Source organism: Portunus trituberculatus, chromosome 25, assembly GCF_017591435.1.
Source record: "Portunus trituberculatus isolate SZX2019 chromosome 25, ASM1759143v1, whole genome shotgun sequence".
NCBI classification, from domain to species: domain Eukaryota; kingdom Metazoa; phylum Arthropoda; class Malacostraca; order Decapoda; family Portunidae; genus Portunus; species Portunus trituberculatus.
The window spans coordinates 2,611,565-2,629,734 of NC_059279.1; the positions used below are offsets into that span (position 1 = coordinate 2,611,565).

Genomic DNA, 18,170 nt, shown 5'->3' on the forward strand with positions numbered 1-18,170 from the left:
CCTTGATCTTCCATCCCTCCATCTCACTCTGTCTTCCCCTTGATATTCTTCCATCCCTCCATTTCACTCTGTCTCCCCCATGATCTTCTTCCATCCCTCCATCTCACTCTGTCTTCCCCTTGATCTTCTTCCATCCCTCTATCTCACTCAGTCATTCCTTTGATATTCTTCCATTCCTTTCACTCTATCTTCCCCTTGATCTTCTTCCATCCCTCCATCTCACTCTGTCTTCCCTTCATCTTCAATCCCTTCATCTCACTCTGTCATTCCTTTGATCTCCTTCCATCCCTTCATCTCACTGTCTTTCTTCTGATCTTCTTCCCTCAACTGGTTTTCTCCAGGCTGTTTTAATCCATGTCTGGTTTTCTCCTTTTGTGACAGGAAGCGGGCCTGGAAGAGCAGCAGCCAGTTCCTGCATGTTGGAGGGCTGATCCCCGCTTGGAGCGCTCTCAGCAGGACCAGTGCCAGAAGATGCTGACTGAAGAGGCGTACCTTGATAGTAATGTCACCCTCACACAGCTCTTCCCTGAGGGTGAGTTAGAGCACAGCAAGATTATTGAATGTCCTTTCCAATTACCTAACATGACAATAACTGTAGGGGATGTTTTGCTGGTGTAAAGACAGATGGACAAAAATAGCTTGGTCCATACAGCCAACAGGCACTTAATCCTCCAATGACAGGCAAAGAAGGTGGTACTGCAATATTGTGACTCCTTATGGCAGGGCTGTGGCAAGGATGAAGATATGTGACTTTGGTTGTATCTTTCCCAGAGCTTGAAATGAAAAAACTCTTGGAGGCTGAAGGTTACTTGCTCTCCAACATGGCTCCAGTGAGGGCCGGGTATGCTGATGGTGGTCGGCAGGCCATGGTGAAGGCTATCAAGGAGTGGACCAAGTCTCTTGGGGCCATCAATGTGATTCATGGCCCCATCTTTGACCTTGATATTGATGGCCACCAGGATCCTGTGGCCACCGTGCTGTGAGTCTACTGTGCTGTGCTGTGTTGCATGATGCTGGGGATTTGGGATGTGTGGGGAGCTGGACTGGCATGTGTAATGTGTCATGTATTGATTATCAGACCAAGGTGCTCTGGGGAACTTTAATTTACAACACTTAATTAGAACATTCTCTAAGTTACAAATATACTTTTATGTTTTTATTATAATTCAAGGATACGGAATTGAAAATTAAGAATGAAAATCTCAGAAATTCATTTAAACAATGTTGAAAATGTATTAGATTAAATTATCTTGCCTTTCTTTAACATTTCCAAACAATTTTATAAAAACATAATGCTTGTGAGAACCGGACTGTCTTTGGCTGGTGAATGACTGGGACCAAACATTACCTATAGTCACCGTTCATCTCTCTTCTCAACAGGAACACTGTCAAACCTCTCGTGCCAAGTAACTACTTCTTTGTGATAAGCCAGTGTGGATCAGTGCCTTGTCCCAGCAAGCCCAAGGAGATGCTGGCCTTCATCTTCCCCAACACACACTTCCCTGACAACTGCCTCATGGTGAGCTCTGCCACCCTTACACTCACCAGTTATGGCAATGACTGGAAGAACTGAAGAAAAGCCAAATGGTTTATCCAAAATTAGAGCTTACATATCTTTGAAACCTCCCTCATGAAAATAAGTTTCATAGGAAAGAGAAGTGCAGAAGCAGATAGTTATTTTATTGATCTGTTTATTTCTTTCTTTTTGGTATTATGGCTCCATTGATTCATTGAAATCTCCCTCTAGAAAAAAAAATGTCCTATGATGAGAGAAATGCAAAAGCAGACAGTTATTTTATTAATCCACTGTGCTTATTTTCTTAGTTTCTTATTGGTACTGTGGCACCGATGAATCACTCCATCAATTGCCTTCTTCCCCCGGCAGAGCGACAGTGAGTACCTGAACTATCACTTGGCCAATGTGCGGGACGTGGAGCTGCTCACCGGCCTGCATTTCTTCAGGAATGTGTACAACCACGCAGCCCTAGAGTACCGAACCATGCAGCCCCTCACCACCTGGCCCCTTCCTCCATCCTGGGATGCCCCTCTTGTCCTTACTGAGTGACAGAATGGGCAAAGCTGATTCTTTTGCTGCAGAGAACATACAGCTCTCATAACCCAAGTGTGTGTGTGTGTGTGTGTGTGTGTGTGTGTAGTTACCTAGTGTGTATTTTTGTGGGTGTGTTTGCATGAGAGGTTTTGTAAGAGAGTGGATCAAGTACCAGAAAATGTAATGAAGCACTACACCACACTCGGTACAAGAGTGTGTGGTGGATGCCTCACTCACCAGACAAACAGAATGTCTCTCTTTGTGCAGGTTGGATGACTGTCCCTCTTTAGATAAGAAAATTCTGATTCCTCTGCAATTTGAATTCTTTTGTTATGCGAAGAGAAGTTGGCTGAGGTCTGAAAATTCTCTAAAACGTCATTAATATTACTTTCCCCCCAAATTATGAAATTATTGATGCCAGTTATATAAAAGAAGGCTGATTGGTCCTTGACTTCCACTCTGCTTAGAGACTTCATGCATTGCTAAGAGGAATGTATTGTGCTAGATGTATATACTTGTAGTAGCAAAGATGTTTTATTGCACATGCATGCCATAACATTTATAGAGTATTTTTCCCCCAAGATGAGTAGATGTGTGTGTGTGTGTGTATGAAGTCTGTTTATAATGTACTGTAAATCATTTATCACCATATGAAGTGTATATGAAGAATTATATGAATGTATATATTGATTCATGAGAGTGTGTGGTGTGAGGCAAGGCTAGCTGGTGTGAGGTACGAGTAGGTGCTGTGCTGCCAAGAGGAAGTGTACTGTATATAGTGTGGCTGCTTCTCCGTCCAGATAGCAGAGAGTGTGGTGCAGTGGTGGTGCATTCAGGAGTGATGCTCATTGTTTGCTTGTTTGCAGGGAGAAAATATGAACTGGTTTGGTATTGTTGGCAGTAAATGCACATACTGAGATTTGGATGAAAAATCAGTGTATATTTTTATATTAGCTACAAAAAAGGTGTTTAGAATCCAGGACTCAGACATTATATATATTTTAATCATTACTGTATTTAGATGAATAAAAAGCAGCATTTCTATATTCCCAATCACAAAAAATTCACTATTTCAATGTTCTTGGACACAGCAAGAATTGACATTTTTACATCTAAATAAGCCTAATAACTACCTTCTTCTGTATTTCTCTTAGACAAGGTAGAGACATGAATAGCGTTCAGTACATATCCAGCCAATGATACTAATAGCGATGCCTTCCTCATCTGTAAGAGGGACACTGACCTGGGGCAAGAAAAAGGAGAAAAAAAAAAAAAAAAAAAAATGCCCACTGATATGCTGCTATCTAATTCTGTATTTGTGGTGAATGTGTAGATGGGGTAAATGGTGATGTGGGTGATGGGGCAGTGAGTCAGGAGTGGCATAAGGTTGTGGTGGTGGTTGTGGTTTCCTGTGTGGGGTGTTTGGTGGGTGTGTATTGGTTTGGTGTTCCTGAAGTCAACTTGTATTCAGAAACCATGACATTGAGTAGAAAAAATTGTGGGAAGGTTTTCAGCTGTGGCACATTCCAGCAGTTCAGTGTTTGATATTGTGAATGTAACCTTAACCCCTTCAGTACTGGAATGCATTTTTTATCATGAATTCTTGGTGTGATTAGACAATTTTATATACATTTGGAAGAATCTATGAAGGTCAGAAGATTAATGGCCAGTGTCTTCACTATTTTAATCCTCACATTAGTTTCTGAAGCTGTATAAAATCACCAAATAGTAAGCGGAATGAATATGAAATTATGGCAAGGTACTGAAGGGGTTAAGATACATCAGGTCTGAGGTGACATCAGCTGTGGCTTGGCTTATACATAGCTATACATCATTCATTCATTCCAGTTTTAATAGACAGGTAGATTGTGTATTTGAGAATAGGTAAGCTCTTGATCAACAACATTATAATTTTTTTCAAGGTATTTATTAATCTGACTCCTGCACCTGGGAGATACAAAGTAAGAAGACATTTACTGGAGACTTATGAGCTTTCACTCCCTTCCTGCCTTTCTTCTCAAACTATACACTCTATCACTCCTTTTGTTCACTGGAGGTCATCTTGCACTCTTCAGTCAATATTCATACTTATTCAGTCCAAGCAAGAGCGATGTAAAAACCATTTATCAACATTTACTTCATACAGCTTCACAATGGTGCATTTCATCACCTGACAAGTAACATGGAAGGCTGCTGCTGCTGACTTGAGTACTTTCATTGTATTGTATTGTTCTTGTACACCTTATCATGACATCATATAGTTACCGTAGTGAAAGGGATTAAGTAATAGTTGTGTATCATTTCAATGTAGGTCAATACTGTGTTGTGTTGCGAACGGTTCATTAAAACATACTTCATAAAGCATATCTTTCATTCTATTATTTGTCCACTTTCACACGGCTTCCCTTCGTTACCAGGATGCTTTCATTATACTTTATGCATCAACATGAATTTACTGGCTTTTTCTCGAACTCAAACCTAAGACTTGTGTGATATTAAAAAAAATAAAAAGTAATTAATAAAGTAAATAAATAAATCCTTGTGATTCATAAATTACCGCGTCAAGGAACAGGTCACTTTGTGCGCGCCATGCTGCGCACTACCCACTGCTTGGTAACCTGTGGAAGGTCGAGCATCGCGCACGTGTTCGTTCTCAAGAAAAACAGCCAAGCTGCCACAATCACGCGTGTTGTGGCTCGTCAGAATTTCGCCGGGACTCCCAGGATGGCCGTAGCTCAGGAGGATACCAGGCAGGAGGCGGCGCGAGGCGTGGAGTGAGGAGGGAGGTGAGCCAGGCACGTCAAGCAACAGGTAATAAGGCGGTGCAGCATGGCCGCGGTGCTCCGACCGGAGTAGATTTGAAGGAAGGTACGAAGTAAAATGGACAGAGGCATGGAATATATATATTGATGCAAAGAAACAAGCTCAGGCAATCATGAGAGGTAATATGGGAGGGGGTGAATGCAACGATCCTTTACAAAAAGTCAGAGAAAGATAAAAGGAAGCGTGGAGACGGTTAGGAGGAACCCGTGCCAGCAACACTCCTGGGGGTGAAGCTTACTGTGGATGGCAAGGTGGCAGGCAGCGGGGAGGAAGTTGTGCCCATAGTAGAACAGTATTGACTGAGTATTATTTGGCAGAAGTAAGAAACAGGAAATGTGTTCAGTTACAGTTAAAAAGGGGATGAAAGATATTGAGATAGAGGAGCAAGTCAGCTTTACCAGTGAGAGCTATCAAGACCGGAAAAAGCAGGTGGGACAGATGGCAATATAGGTGAGTTTATAATTAATGGTGGGGAGCATTAAAACAGGCACTAACTGGGCTGTTCAGGAATACGCTAGAGATATGGGGAGTTGCCTTAGGATTGGAGCAGGAGCAGGATCACACTCGTACTGTTGACAATTGGAGAAATCGGTGACTCTCTAATGCTAAGAATATAATAAGCCTCCTCTAATATGACTCAATGTACACCACCAAATACTTAAGCAATTAATTTAACTCAGTTTGATATTTATATTGTTCTCATGTACCGATCACCCTCAGATTCTTTTAACGTTAACCAACAATTATTACAATCTAATTTTCTTCACTGCTGTGGCAAAGAATCTTCAATCTTCCTTCTATTGACTGGACCCTTCAATCCCCTACTGTAACCATTTATTTTTTTAATGACCACTTGTTTTATGAGGTGTTTTTTTTTTTTTCTTCAGGACTTAAACAGTGAGTGAAGGACCCTACTGTTTTTTTTCCTTCTCTTAACATCTTGGACGTTATCTTTACTTCTGACTACGACAGAATTGGTGACATACAAATGCTTACACCCTTGCCCCGCAGCCTCCATGTAATGATTCACACATCTATATTTTTCAGATATGCCGTACATGAAGAAAACTGTTGACACCTTCATAAATAAAGAAGTTGGTTTATGGGCGTCTTATCAGACTAAAACAGCGAGCTTGGGAAGCAGTTAATTCCCATCTAAGTATAAATTCCCCTGTGACGTTTGATGCATTGAATGATTTCATGTCAACCATCAATATCGTACATTCAATATTTCGACTCAGAATATGAATAATTTCTTGTGCAGTACCTTAATGATTCACCTAAAGTACGCTATAAATATATAAAGAAGAAAAAGGTCTCTCCACCTTATTTTGGCTCTCAAATCCTCCTCTGGCAATTAATTACTGAACCTCAACTTATGGCAAAATGCCTAGCACAAGCTTTTGCCACCATATATATTCCTGAAATACATCTGCAGGTGCCCCACATTAGTATGTGAATGGTAGTATTACCTGCATCAACCTCGATCAATGACGTCTATCAAGTCCCGCCCTCCCCACCATCACCACCACCAGCAACGCTGCCACGCTAGAAACGGTACAAAACGAAACTTTGAGAATTGCTCTCAGCGCACCGAAATGAAGCAAAACAGGCAACCTGCTAGCGAGACACATATGGCAACAGTGGTAAAAAGAATAAACTACATGAATGCCGCCTTCACTGTCAAGACATGCAAGAGCAACCATCCCGACCAAGTATCCTTAGTCCTCTATCAGCACTACCAAGGACGTCGTGGTCAAGGAAAATGGATTGTTAGAACAACAGACAACCTCAGTGATTTCGATATAGTATGAGAGGATGTACAGTACAAGCGGCCACCACCAACGATGGTGGGGACACAACCCTTCCTTGGACACAGCTCCCTCTTTACAAGTCACCATCCAGCCATCACCACGCAAAAAACACGACACGGCAATATTGAAACAATTCTGCCTGCACACCACCAACACTGCACGCTTGCCCACACGGCTAAATACTAAACAGACGGCTCCACCGATCCAAGGACAGGCAGGGCTGCTGGTGCTGGTTTCGTGTGTGATGAGAGGAACACCAAATACGACCTCACCCACCACCACCACCACCGCAGTCGCCAGAACTACAGACTTTTTTTCATCATCCACACAGACAGAATCAGCAGCCATGCACACATCGTCCTAAGACATGCAAACCATTACACACCATTACAGTGTGGTTATACAAATTAGTTATTTTTTTTAATTCTTTGTGTGTGTGTGTGTGTGTGTGTGTGTGTGTGTGTGTGTGTGTGTGTGTTAATAGTCACTGGAAATCTTATATATGGTCCCCAAAACTTTCTTTGTGTGACGTCAAGGGTGCAATAAATTAATCCTCAACAACAATTTCTCTCTCTCTCTCTCTCTCTCTCTCTCTCTCTCTCTCTCTCTCTCTCTCTCTCTCTCTCTCTCTCTCTCTCTCATTAAGACCTGCCACTATTCTTTTCAGAGAAGTGTTTACCGGAGAGGTCTGTGACAGAGCCATTGTGCCTTATGGCAGATGATTCCCACAACATCTAACACGTAAGATCTTCCGTTATGACGCAGAGTTGTACTCATTATCATCCTTGAAATGAGTGACGAGGAAATGCTGCTCACCCAAGCTCCAACACTTCGTCCATAACTGGTGGCCTCAGTGGTGGTGAAGGACGTGGCCTAAGCACAGCGTTGTGGTTCACCAGGGATAGCTACAGCCGCACTCACCTTACCACAGCTCGACTCATCCTGGGGAGCATTTGTAAAGACCAGTGTGCCTCGCTGATTATGTATTACGTGTATAAATGTTAATCCACCACAGTGTTCATGGTTAAAGTGTTGCTATGTATAGCTTCCTGACCTCAGATGTGTTACTACTATATTATACCAAGGTGAAATAAGTAAATGTTGACAAAGGTTCGTTCACTTTATTTGTAACCAAAGCACAGTAAATAAAGTTTTCTAAAGCACGAGTCACTTTCAATTTCTGACACAAGACCCTCTTATCAATTACTAGTTCATCCTTTTAGTTGTTCACTCTAAATAAGGGAATGAATCTGGTGTACAAGGCGTATGAGATGACCGCTGGAAAAGACAATCAAGTACTTACCTGTTTAGATAGTTACTGTTTAGAATCAGTGAGAGGGACGTTCGAGCAGGTCAGAGGAACCACTCAAGATCAAGATCAAGGTAGCCGTAGTTTCCTTTGTAATTGTATGTAATTTAAAGTAATTATAGGTAATCATAAGTAATTATTTGTAATCCAGTCCAATTCGTGGAAGTTTCGTAAAGGTAAAGGTAAAGATCTCATAATGGACTCGCCCATCTACCTTCCTCCCCCACCTCTGAGAATGGACTCGCCCACCACAACCTTTCTTCCCCATTCTCTGAGTTTCCTTTGTAATTGTATGTAATTACAAGTAATTGTATGGAATCGCAAGTAATTGTATGTAATCCAGTCCAATTCTTGGAAAGTGGGTTCGTATCGTCGTCAGCCAGGTAAAGGTCTCATAATGGACTCGCCCGCCAACCTTCCTCCCCTGCTTTTAACAATAGATTCGCCCACCAACCTTCCTCCTCCAACTCTGACAATAGACTCGCCCACCAACCTTCCTCCCCGTTCTCTGACAATGGACTCTCCCTTGACTCCACCACTAGTCATTCCCCATTCTGACCGCAATCGCACTGAACCCTGCACTCTCCTTACCTTGATGATGGTTCGCCCTCCACGCCCACAAAGCAGCTCATTCAATGGATAATGTGTTGCTGAAACTTGGAAACAGAAAACATTAAAACCAGATAATTAACTTTAATTACCGGTGCGCTCAGGCATTCTCAAAAGTTGTACATTCATCTTTACCACATACTGTATGGCACGGTGTTTCACGTTGTGTGGGTTGTTCATATGGAAAAAAAAAAAAATAAATAGAATCGTTTATATCTTGACAAGGGAAACTGCTCAGACTTCTTAACAAACTGCATGAGAACAGATTAAACAAACGTTAATTCTTTCTTCCTGCGCGCTAGTTCACCTCACTGTTAATTAAGCAAAGAATCTTGCTATACACGTCGTCAACATAAATTACCACCCGAGACTTTGTGGGAATGGCCAGCAGGCAATTTTGTCCATGAGGATAGTGAATAACATGACTTAAGACACCACCCTGCTGAGTACCCTGTTTCAGGGGTTCCCCCCAACCCTCTCTCTCTCTCACACACACACACAGAGAGAGAGAGAGAGAGAGAGAGAGAGAGAGAGAGAGAGAGAGAGAGAGAGAGAGAGAGAGAGAAATTAAAATTGTTCCGCGTCAGATTACTCGTGGTTTGGGTAGATGGTTTCATCATTCAGGGGTTTCTTAACAAGAAAAAGGATGGGAACCACTGCCCTACACATTCACATTTTTCTAAAATTGCAGCCACTATGCCGTTCAACCAGTGCTTGGCCATTTGTCAATGCATGTCATGATTTCAATGTCACAAATATCTAGAATAAACTGTTTTCATAAAACAGCAATGAATATATTTTTCTAAAAAAATTCTAAGCAGTGTATTCTCACATACATTTCACTTAAGTGACTTGTGATTTGGTGAACTACTAAACCTGAGTTAACATTCACGTTAGGAGCACAAACACTTCCCCCAGCGTTACATCATACACTAGTTCAAAAAGATTCTAGAGGACTACTTTTATTTTCAATAAAGATTGAATTGCAAAATAACTTCCACTCCTAAGATATTAAGATAATCCATACTTATTTTAGTAAACAACAACAACAGCAGCAGCAGCAGCAGCAGCAGTGTGCAGCCAACCTTGAAGAATCTCATGCCATCTTGATGTACTGCATTACATGACACCCTAAAAATAAACATGCCATCAAGTGATCAGACTTGAGAATACACATTACATGCTTGTCTTGGTTTCGTATGTGTATGAATTCATATCACAAATACAAATACAAATACATAAACAGACATATCCTATACATATCCCCTTGTTACAATCTTTTCAATCAGACAATCTAAAACTAAGAAATAGATACCACAAATTTTTTTTATTTAATTTTGTTAATGTGTACGTGCGTGAAAGCATCAACATGGCCCATCTGTACAAACAACAACGTACCTCATGATCTTTAATGCAATGCTTTCAACAACTTGTAAAACAATGATATCACTTTAGAAATAAATTTCACTTAATAATAAACAGAAAAACTACTGTTAGTATCACCTACAACACATAATTTTCTTTTGAGGAAAAAATCTGATTTTTTTTTTTTTTTTTTGATAAAAGATAAACAAAACTAAAGAGGGAGAACAAATTAATTTTTCCACAGTACTGTAACCGTTCCCTAGATGTAACATGTAGTACTTGCTAAGCGGTCTAAACAACGCTCATTGGAGGGTGATAGTGAAGTGTTCTTTAATGGTGATGCCTGCCATGCGTGCAGTGAAGCGGCCTGCGTGTATGCTGCTGCCGCTCTCCTTGGAGCTCTCCAGTGCCTGGGTGTCCTGTGCTGCTGAGATGGAGTTAACAAGCAGTGTTAATGAACCAATAAGTCCTCTTGGAAAAGTTCAGTGAGGCTTTACTTGTTCTCCACTACAGCACTACCTGCATCTAAGCTATTTGTTTTCATTAAACATCGATTCACTTCAATGTCTTTTTTTTTTTTTATTTGACAATCAATAAATTAATTCCACACAATTCACGTTAACAAAATTGTAAATAACTCGGTAAAAATTAAAAGTTTATTCAAAACTGATCCATTTTATGTATTTTTAAATTTCCTAAAAATAATTCTGCTGTAATTCAAGTGATATATCAACTAATCTGAACTCCATCCCAATAAAACTCAAACTCACAAATAGGAAATACTCACAGGCACTGTTTAGTGATCGAGACCGGCCGCTTGTCAAGACCAATACCGACGACCCTCGCCAGCCACCAGCCTTCTCATGGGTACCGCTGCATGGCGTCCAGTCCATGTCAAGTCAACACTCTCTTCTCTATTTGACAGTCCCACGTAGAGGAATGTGCCCTGAGGAGATGATTGCCACAAAATTATGCTTCATAGAGAATGAGGAACACATGGACTTTGGTTGCCTGTCATCCTCTAAACACAGTGATACGAGTGATGGCTTCACTGCTCGACTCGTCTAAAACTCTAGCAGCGTTCTCACAATTGCTATGTGAGATTTCTTTAGAACACCGAAAAAAATATCCTCAGATACAGAAAAATATCCTTGAATCTGCAAAAAATGAATTTAAAGGGGTATAGCATATTCTTACAGCAAAACTGAGGCTCGCCGAGGTCCCTTCTGTCTCACTGTCCAAGAGAGAACACATGCAGCTGACTGGCCAATCAAAAGTGCATCATTAGCATCTGAGAGTGATAGCCAATGGTGATGCTCTGTGAAAACGTCAACAAATATATCCATTTTCATGTCTGAGGCGTCACTGCAATAAGTAATCAAAATTGCCCACCTGAAGTACATACATCAATCCCTCTATATGAAAATATCTCCTGAGATCCACACTCCTCTATTATCTTTGTTCAGACTTGTGAATGGAAGATTCTATGGAGCGGATATCCCAACCAGAGCAATCACGACCATGTATCAGACCTCCACCAGCTACAATTACAGTAACTCGCAACCAAATTACTCAACAACCCAACATACCATCACTTCCTGACGCCCCCACACCCACGGCCACAACGAGCTGCCCGCCACCACAACAAGCTTGTCCATTATACCACCTCCCTGGAACGACCATGACAACAAAAGCACCATTCTTACTATTGTCAGATTTATTCATTTATAATCAACTCTGTTACATAAACATTCAGATTCAAGCTCTTATTTGCACCTTAAGTACAAAATCCCTAAAGATTTCACTTAACTCTTTCCTAGCTTTAAAATTACATAACTTTCATGACCTTTATCACACGTCATTTTTAACTAACTGCTGGAGTTGTGACGTTTGGAATTTTGCCTATACTAAGTAGAACTAGTTTACTATTGCTATGTATCCTTTTATTATATATTTTCAATCTCTCAGCTGCCTTTTGCATTAATAAACAGTAATTATTACTATTATTATCATCACACACAACACACACACACATACACACACGTCAGTTCAGTAGGTAGCAGTCACTATAGCACACCACACCACCACTACCATCACACACCATAACATACCACACAGCATCACACCAGGCCACCACCACCACCACAGCCACTACCATCACACATCATACTACACCACCACCGCCAAACCACACCACCACTACTATCACACACACCACACCACAGCACACACCACCACCATAACACCACTACATCACAGACCATATCACACCACACCACCACTACCATCACGCACCATAACATACCACACAAGACCACCACACTCGGTATCCTGGTATCCTGGCACCTTGACCCTTCCCGTCCCGCTCCCTCCCTCACCTGCTACCGCAAACACACCCACACCAGCATCTCTCCACCAATCACCACCTCCTGCTCTGTTTTGTTCCGCACCCTCTCCACCAATCAGCGCCCGGCTCCAGGTCCGCTCCCACTCCGTCTTGCACTTGCCTCGCCACTCACCAAGCTCCCCAGCTCGTCCCCGCCGCCAGCTGCTGCCACAGAAAATTATTGTTTAAACGTATTTTCTCGGATTCTGCAAGTGTTTCTAAGTCTTTTCGGTACCTTGGGTGTAGGAGGAAGTGGAGGAGAAGGAGAAGGAAGGGAGAGGTGAAGTGTGTGGGTGAGGGCGGGGGAGGTGGAGTCACTCGTCAAACAGGCAAGAAATCCATCTCAACGTATGGGTAAGAATATTTTTCTTTTATTAATGGAGCTGGCATTGTTATGATATCTGATTTGTTATTAGCAAAGTATATTAAGTTTTAAAGAGCAACAGAATCGAATCTAGAGGTGTTTTTGTTTACCGAAAAATATCATTAAAGTCACTGCATAAAATATAACTATTTTAATTAACACGTCTAGGATTGCTTTAGTGCTTGATATAACACTTAAAAGGTATGAAAAATATGACCCAAGTAATAATAATCCACGAAATTTAGTCTAACTATTCGTATTTTCAGATTAAAATTTTCAACGGTACCAAAATAGAAAACAAAAATCTTTATACGACGAGGAATCTGTATTTTCTTTATTTGGCTGGAAAGCAAAAAAATTACGTATTCATAAAATGTAACATGAAGTAGTGTGGCTGTGCTTTCCATCTCGACATTTTGAGTGTTTGAAACCCCGTTACTTTCAAAATACAAACCGTTCGTTGGAGATGCCGGTGTAAACAATAGACTCGGCAACGGTATTATATTTTGGTTATTAGGTAAAGTGTTTGTTGCGTCTAAAAATGTAGTGCATTTCAGTCTTGGCGCTTTTTTTCTTCTCGTGATTTTTAGAATGAATTACGTACGTAAATATTGGGTCATTAGGACACCTTAGCCCGGAGTTAGCTGTGTCTTCCCCCAGGTCAGTCCAACAATATTTGTCTGCACTCCCCTGTGTTTCCAGACAAAGAGAGTGAGTCAAAGCCAGAATCAACCACCAAGATAGATAAATAGCCCATCATTGTGTTAAATAAGGCAATGGTTATATATACCCCCGTTCAGACCGCCCCGCGCCCACCATGACCCGGACTAACCACCCCCTACAAACGCCCCCTCCTTCCCTGTGTCAACTCTCGCCATTTCCTTCAATTCTCAGTGATTCCTGCTGTTGCCCGACTGAAATACATATGTAGTGTGGTAATAGGAGAAAAAAAATGAGGAATGAAAGTGTGTGATGGTGTGTAGTAGTAGTAGGAGGAGGAGGAGAAACAGTAGCAGTTATTATCATTATTATGAGTATAAATGTGTGTGTGTGTGTGTGCTTGCGCGTATGTTTGCGCCAGTGCGAGTGGGACGGGCTGCTCAATGTAGGATTACCCTCTCTCTCTCTCTCTCTCTCTCTCTCGTTAAAATGTCACTAGAACCATAAAAAAGACCCTTTACAACCTGCGTCACAATTAAAAAGCCGTATTCTGAAAAGTTCTATTCTCTCACTATGTTTTCCAAGGCCAGAGATAGCCGGGTTCCCAATAATGTTTCTCCTTTTTAATATGCAGAAATGTTAATTTGGCCCTAGAACCTTAAAAACACCCTTAAAACTCTCGTAACTTTAACTATACTCTATTGACGAACGTTAGACACCCAATCCATCATTTTGGTGGAGCTCGGCGGTGTCCTAAGTGTGGTTTGACAATGTTTTGAGTGGACAAAGCTCTCCACTCCCTCACCCCAGTCTCTCTCTCTCTCTCTCTCTCTCTCATCGGAGAAGCTAGTCAGGGTAGAAATGATGAGTCACAAGTGTGTCTAGGGAGGAAGTAACTATAGCAAACATGACCATGACGATTTGCTAGCATAAAAATAAAAAAACCAGGTTATATATGGAATTATCTGAAATATGGGCGTGTGGGTTGGTTAAATACATCACAGTGCACAGCCTGAAACTAATAGTATTGAATGTACTTAACTAGAATGTACGCGAGAAGGGAAGAGTGAGGTGAGATGAGCTTGCGTCTGTCCCCTGGAACTGTTAAGGAGTCACTGGCGAATCAAGTGAAGCGGTGAAGCCTGTGATATTCGAACACAGGTCTCAAAGGTTTCCAATTTTGCTGAGTTCTATCTTTCTCATTAACTGTCTTTTTTTTCACCTTTTCACTGCTTTTAAGTTATCTTTATCATCATCTGCTATATCTTCAGACTTTGTTAGAAAAAGTAATAGTAATAATAGTAATAGTGGTAGTAGTTCTGACTGACTAGCTGATGTGAAGGAATGAAACAAACTGCTTCAAAAGTAATAGTAATAATGGCAGTAGTAGTAGTAGTAGTAGTAGTAGTAAGAACAATCTTTATAAATTATCTATATTAGGTATCCATTCTGCAGTATCTTCAGATTTTAGTAGTAATAGTAGTAGCAGTTCTGACTAGCTGATGAGGGGGATGAAACAGATTGCTTCCAGAATAGTAGTAGTAGTAGTAGTAGTAGTAGTAGTAGTAGTAGTAGTAGTAATACCAATTGACAGTTACCAATGTGAAGATAATAAGCATTCCTTTCTTCATCTAACAAACCACTCACTGTTCATCAGGCGTGCTGGGTGGTTCAAGCAATGGCAGTACTTCAGGTGTTCATATATGGTCAACCAATTGCCATCATGCAGTTTAGTATAAATTCCTTACCTGAATTGTCACCTCAATCACTCACCAAAATAGTTTAATCATTACAGCATATTCTCACAAAAGTAAAACAGCACATTTACTGTCAAAGAATAGCTTGTATCTTATTCATACGCACAGGTTAAATCAAACAAATTCATCTAGTTGAATATGTATTTCTCAGTATATGAAAACTAAGTCAAATATATACAAGGTTAAAAAAAGAAAAAAAAAAAAAGGGGTGGGAGGCGATGTTCTACAGACTACAGGGACGTACAGTTCATCTCAGGGATTGTTGTATGCCTAGAGATACAGTTTTGCCATTGAAATAAAACATACTAAGTAAACTAACTGCAATATATACAAAATGAAGCACAAATGGTAGTAAGTACAACGACTGAAAATAAACATGTCCCACTGTGAACCAACAATACAAGGCAGAGTCAGCTAAAAGAAGCAAGTTGCTGCCAGCACTGAGCCCAAGAGGCGCCACATGCCGGGCAGAACACTGGGGAAGGAACAGACTCCCTGGCGCCACCAGACTCAGCTGCCATGGGTATGAGGTCCACCACGCAGACACACACACATACACACGCTCAGCAGAAGTTGTGTGGCTGTGAAAGTTGTGCTTTAGGGATGAGGGCGGCTGGATATTCCAAGATCTGTCATGTTGTTGTGGTGGGTCACCCTTCAAAAAATTTGTCAGGAAGTGGCAAAATCACTTAATGGCCGAACCACTGAAATAACCAAACCACTCAATTTACCAAGCCACCTATAATGGCCATACCACTGTAATGCCAAACCACTGAAATAGCTAAATCACTGGAATTACTCAACAAGGATAGCTAACAATTATGTATTTACTCATTTCTTGCATGAATGGACTGAAATCTATATATGAACACATGAATGCAACTCAGAAGATTGAGTCTGACTATCTTGCAATCTAAGTCAGAAATGTGTTTGAACCTTAACATGTTACTAAATGCAGATGGCAGTAATTCAGATGCCCAAAACCCAACATTCAAGCATAAAACAATGGCAATACTAACAACACAATAAAAGTAAACAGTAGTCAGACAATATGGGTTATCAATTACTACAGAAACCAAGCTTCTTTACCAGCAGTCTAGCAGAAGAGCAACCCACCAAAAGGTTAGCGTGACCAAACACAACAGGAGGAGCAAAGGGCACTAGTGTGGCCATCTGTAGGGACAGAGGGCCGCTAGTGGGCAAGGGAAACAACATTACTAAACGGAGGGAAACAACGTGCCATTCCTCAATGAAAAATATGAAGCAGATGGACGCATGTGTCGGGTAACACACACAACGAATGACTTTTGGAGTGTCATGAGGAGGGAGAGCCAATTCCATACAGTCTTTTGAAAACAAGTGTCCTGGGAAAACTTAAGGAACATCAGCTGTGACTAGAAGGCCCGGATCTCCATCACGAGATCCCTTCTGCCGCTTGTACAACCAAAGGGGAAACCATGTGATGTGTTGCCTCTACTCTATTGGAACATTCCTTTCTTTTCCCTGGGGCATGTGATGCTTTGAAGGCCGTGGCTGGTTGGGGAACACGGCTTAGTTTGAGAAGGTGAAGGTCAAGTAAAGGTGTTTTAGTATCAGTTGCAGTCTTCATGTATGTATGTATGTAAATGCATTTGTTGATAGGCATGTTGTCTGAGAGAACTTTGAGCACGCACACATACACACACACGCGCACGCATACACACACACGTCTGAATAAAGTCACTCAAGCTGCTGTGGGGGGAGGTGACCAAGCAGCAGAATTAGAACATCTATAAATTATTTGGCACAATTTTGACTGATTGACCACAAACTGAGCAAACCTGAACTCAAGTCACATAAAAAACAGCTGGTGGGAAGCATGGTGTGGCCACAGCTGTGCCGTTCACTTCAGTGGCCCAACACAAGAGAAGCAAAACTAACACTATGTACAGTACATGTTATATCTGGATCTGCTTCCTACAACCATCATTAAAATCAGTCAAATGAATCTATACCATTGTTAATATTTCTGATCCCTAGATCCCCATACTGACTAGTTACACAGTAACTAAAATAAATCCTTATTCTAGACCTCTATTTCCTAAAAGATTCATTGAATATGTCTAGTCCAAAAAGTGATTGGTGAATGCTGTCCTTCAAAGGGAAATGAATATTGAGTCCACAGCCTGGTTTGCAAGGTGCTAACGATTCATATGTTTCATTGGGATATGAAGGCAACTTTGATCCAAAGGTTTACATTTTAAATTAAAACTTTTTATCATATTTTAAAAAATGTCAAAGATATCTACAATCACAATACTTAGCAGGTCAGCACCTAGGAGGAGGAGGAGGAACACCAGCCTACAGCAGACCACCCTTGCGGCCAAAGGAGGTCCAGCCCACAGTGCCAACATTGAGGTCGGCAGCACTGGCACCAGGCCGCGGGGGCACTGATCCCAGAGTGGTGGGGCGGGGCCGCCCTCCAACAGTTCCCAGGTCGGCCCGCTGGCCTGGCTTGAGCTGGCTGAGACGGTTGTCGAGATGACCTGATCCCGGGTGACCTGGAATACCCATAGGGGCGCCGGAGGGCAGAGTGGGGCGACGCTCACCGGGGGACATGATCTTGGGTGGGGAGGACACACCGCTGGTGCGGGGGCGGTTGTTGCCAGAGTCTGTGGTGGTGGTGTTGGTGGTGGCGGCTGCGGTGGTGGTGCTGGTGTTATTGTTCTTGGCACTGCTCATGATGAGGTTGGAGAGGTGGAGGAGGGGGGAGGTGGCTGGCCTGGAGGTCACAACGCCACCAACAGTGAGTGCCCCGCCAGACAGCCCCACAAAGCGGTCCACGCCGATGGCCTGCACCTGCTCCACCAGGTTGACCCGAGGACCAGTTGGGGACTGGGGCGCTGAGGGGTCGTCCTTGTAGAAGGTGCGGCGCAGCAGACTGGCGCCATAGTAGAAGGTCTTGGTGAGGTCTTCCAAGCCTGGCGGGGAAATGACATTAGGCACACATCACATCTTTCCATTCCAAATACTTATAGGACACTGTTTATCTTA

At 42.0% G+C, this 18,170-nt stretch overlaps 2 protein-coding genes across 5 annotated transcripts in view; one reads left to right on the forward strand and one right to left on the reverse strand.

The window, feature by feature from the left end:
• LOC123508636 (ectonucleotide pyrophosphatase/phosphodiesterase family member 3-like) overlaps positions 1-7,152 on the forward strand; it is a 30,869-nt gene extending 23,717 nt beyond the window's left edge. For 3 of the 4 annotated variants that reach the window (XM_045262470.1, XM_045262472.1, XM_045262471.1), the window contains exons 15-18: positions 382-532; positions 772-979; positions 1,381-1,519; positions 1,886-4,411. In XM_045262470.1, the coding sequence (XP_045118405.1) occupies positions 382-532; positions 772-979; positions 1,381-1,519; positions 1,886-2,065 (678 nt within the window). In that variant the 3' untranslated portion in view covers positions 2,066-4,411. Of the gene's footprint in view, positions 1-381; positions 533-771; positions 980-1,380; positions 1,520-1,885; positions 4,412-7,116 lie in introns of those variants that run through there. The other variant, XR_006675979.1, reaches the window with a different exon arrangement.
• Positions 7,153-15,264: 8,112 nt separating this feature from the next.
• LOC123508962 (trafficking kinesin-binding protein milt-like) overlaps positions 15,265-18,170 on the reverse strand; it is a 39,370-nt gene continuing 36,464 nt past the window's right edge. Inside the window, 1 exon segment of the mRNA XM_045263037.1 lies at positions 15,265-18,097. Within this exon segment, the coding sequence (XP_045118972.1) occupies positions 17,478-18,097 (620 nt within the window). The 3' untranslated portion in view covers positions 15,265-17,477.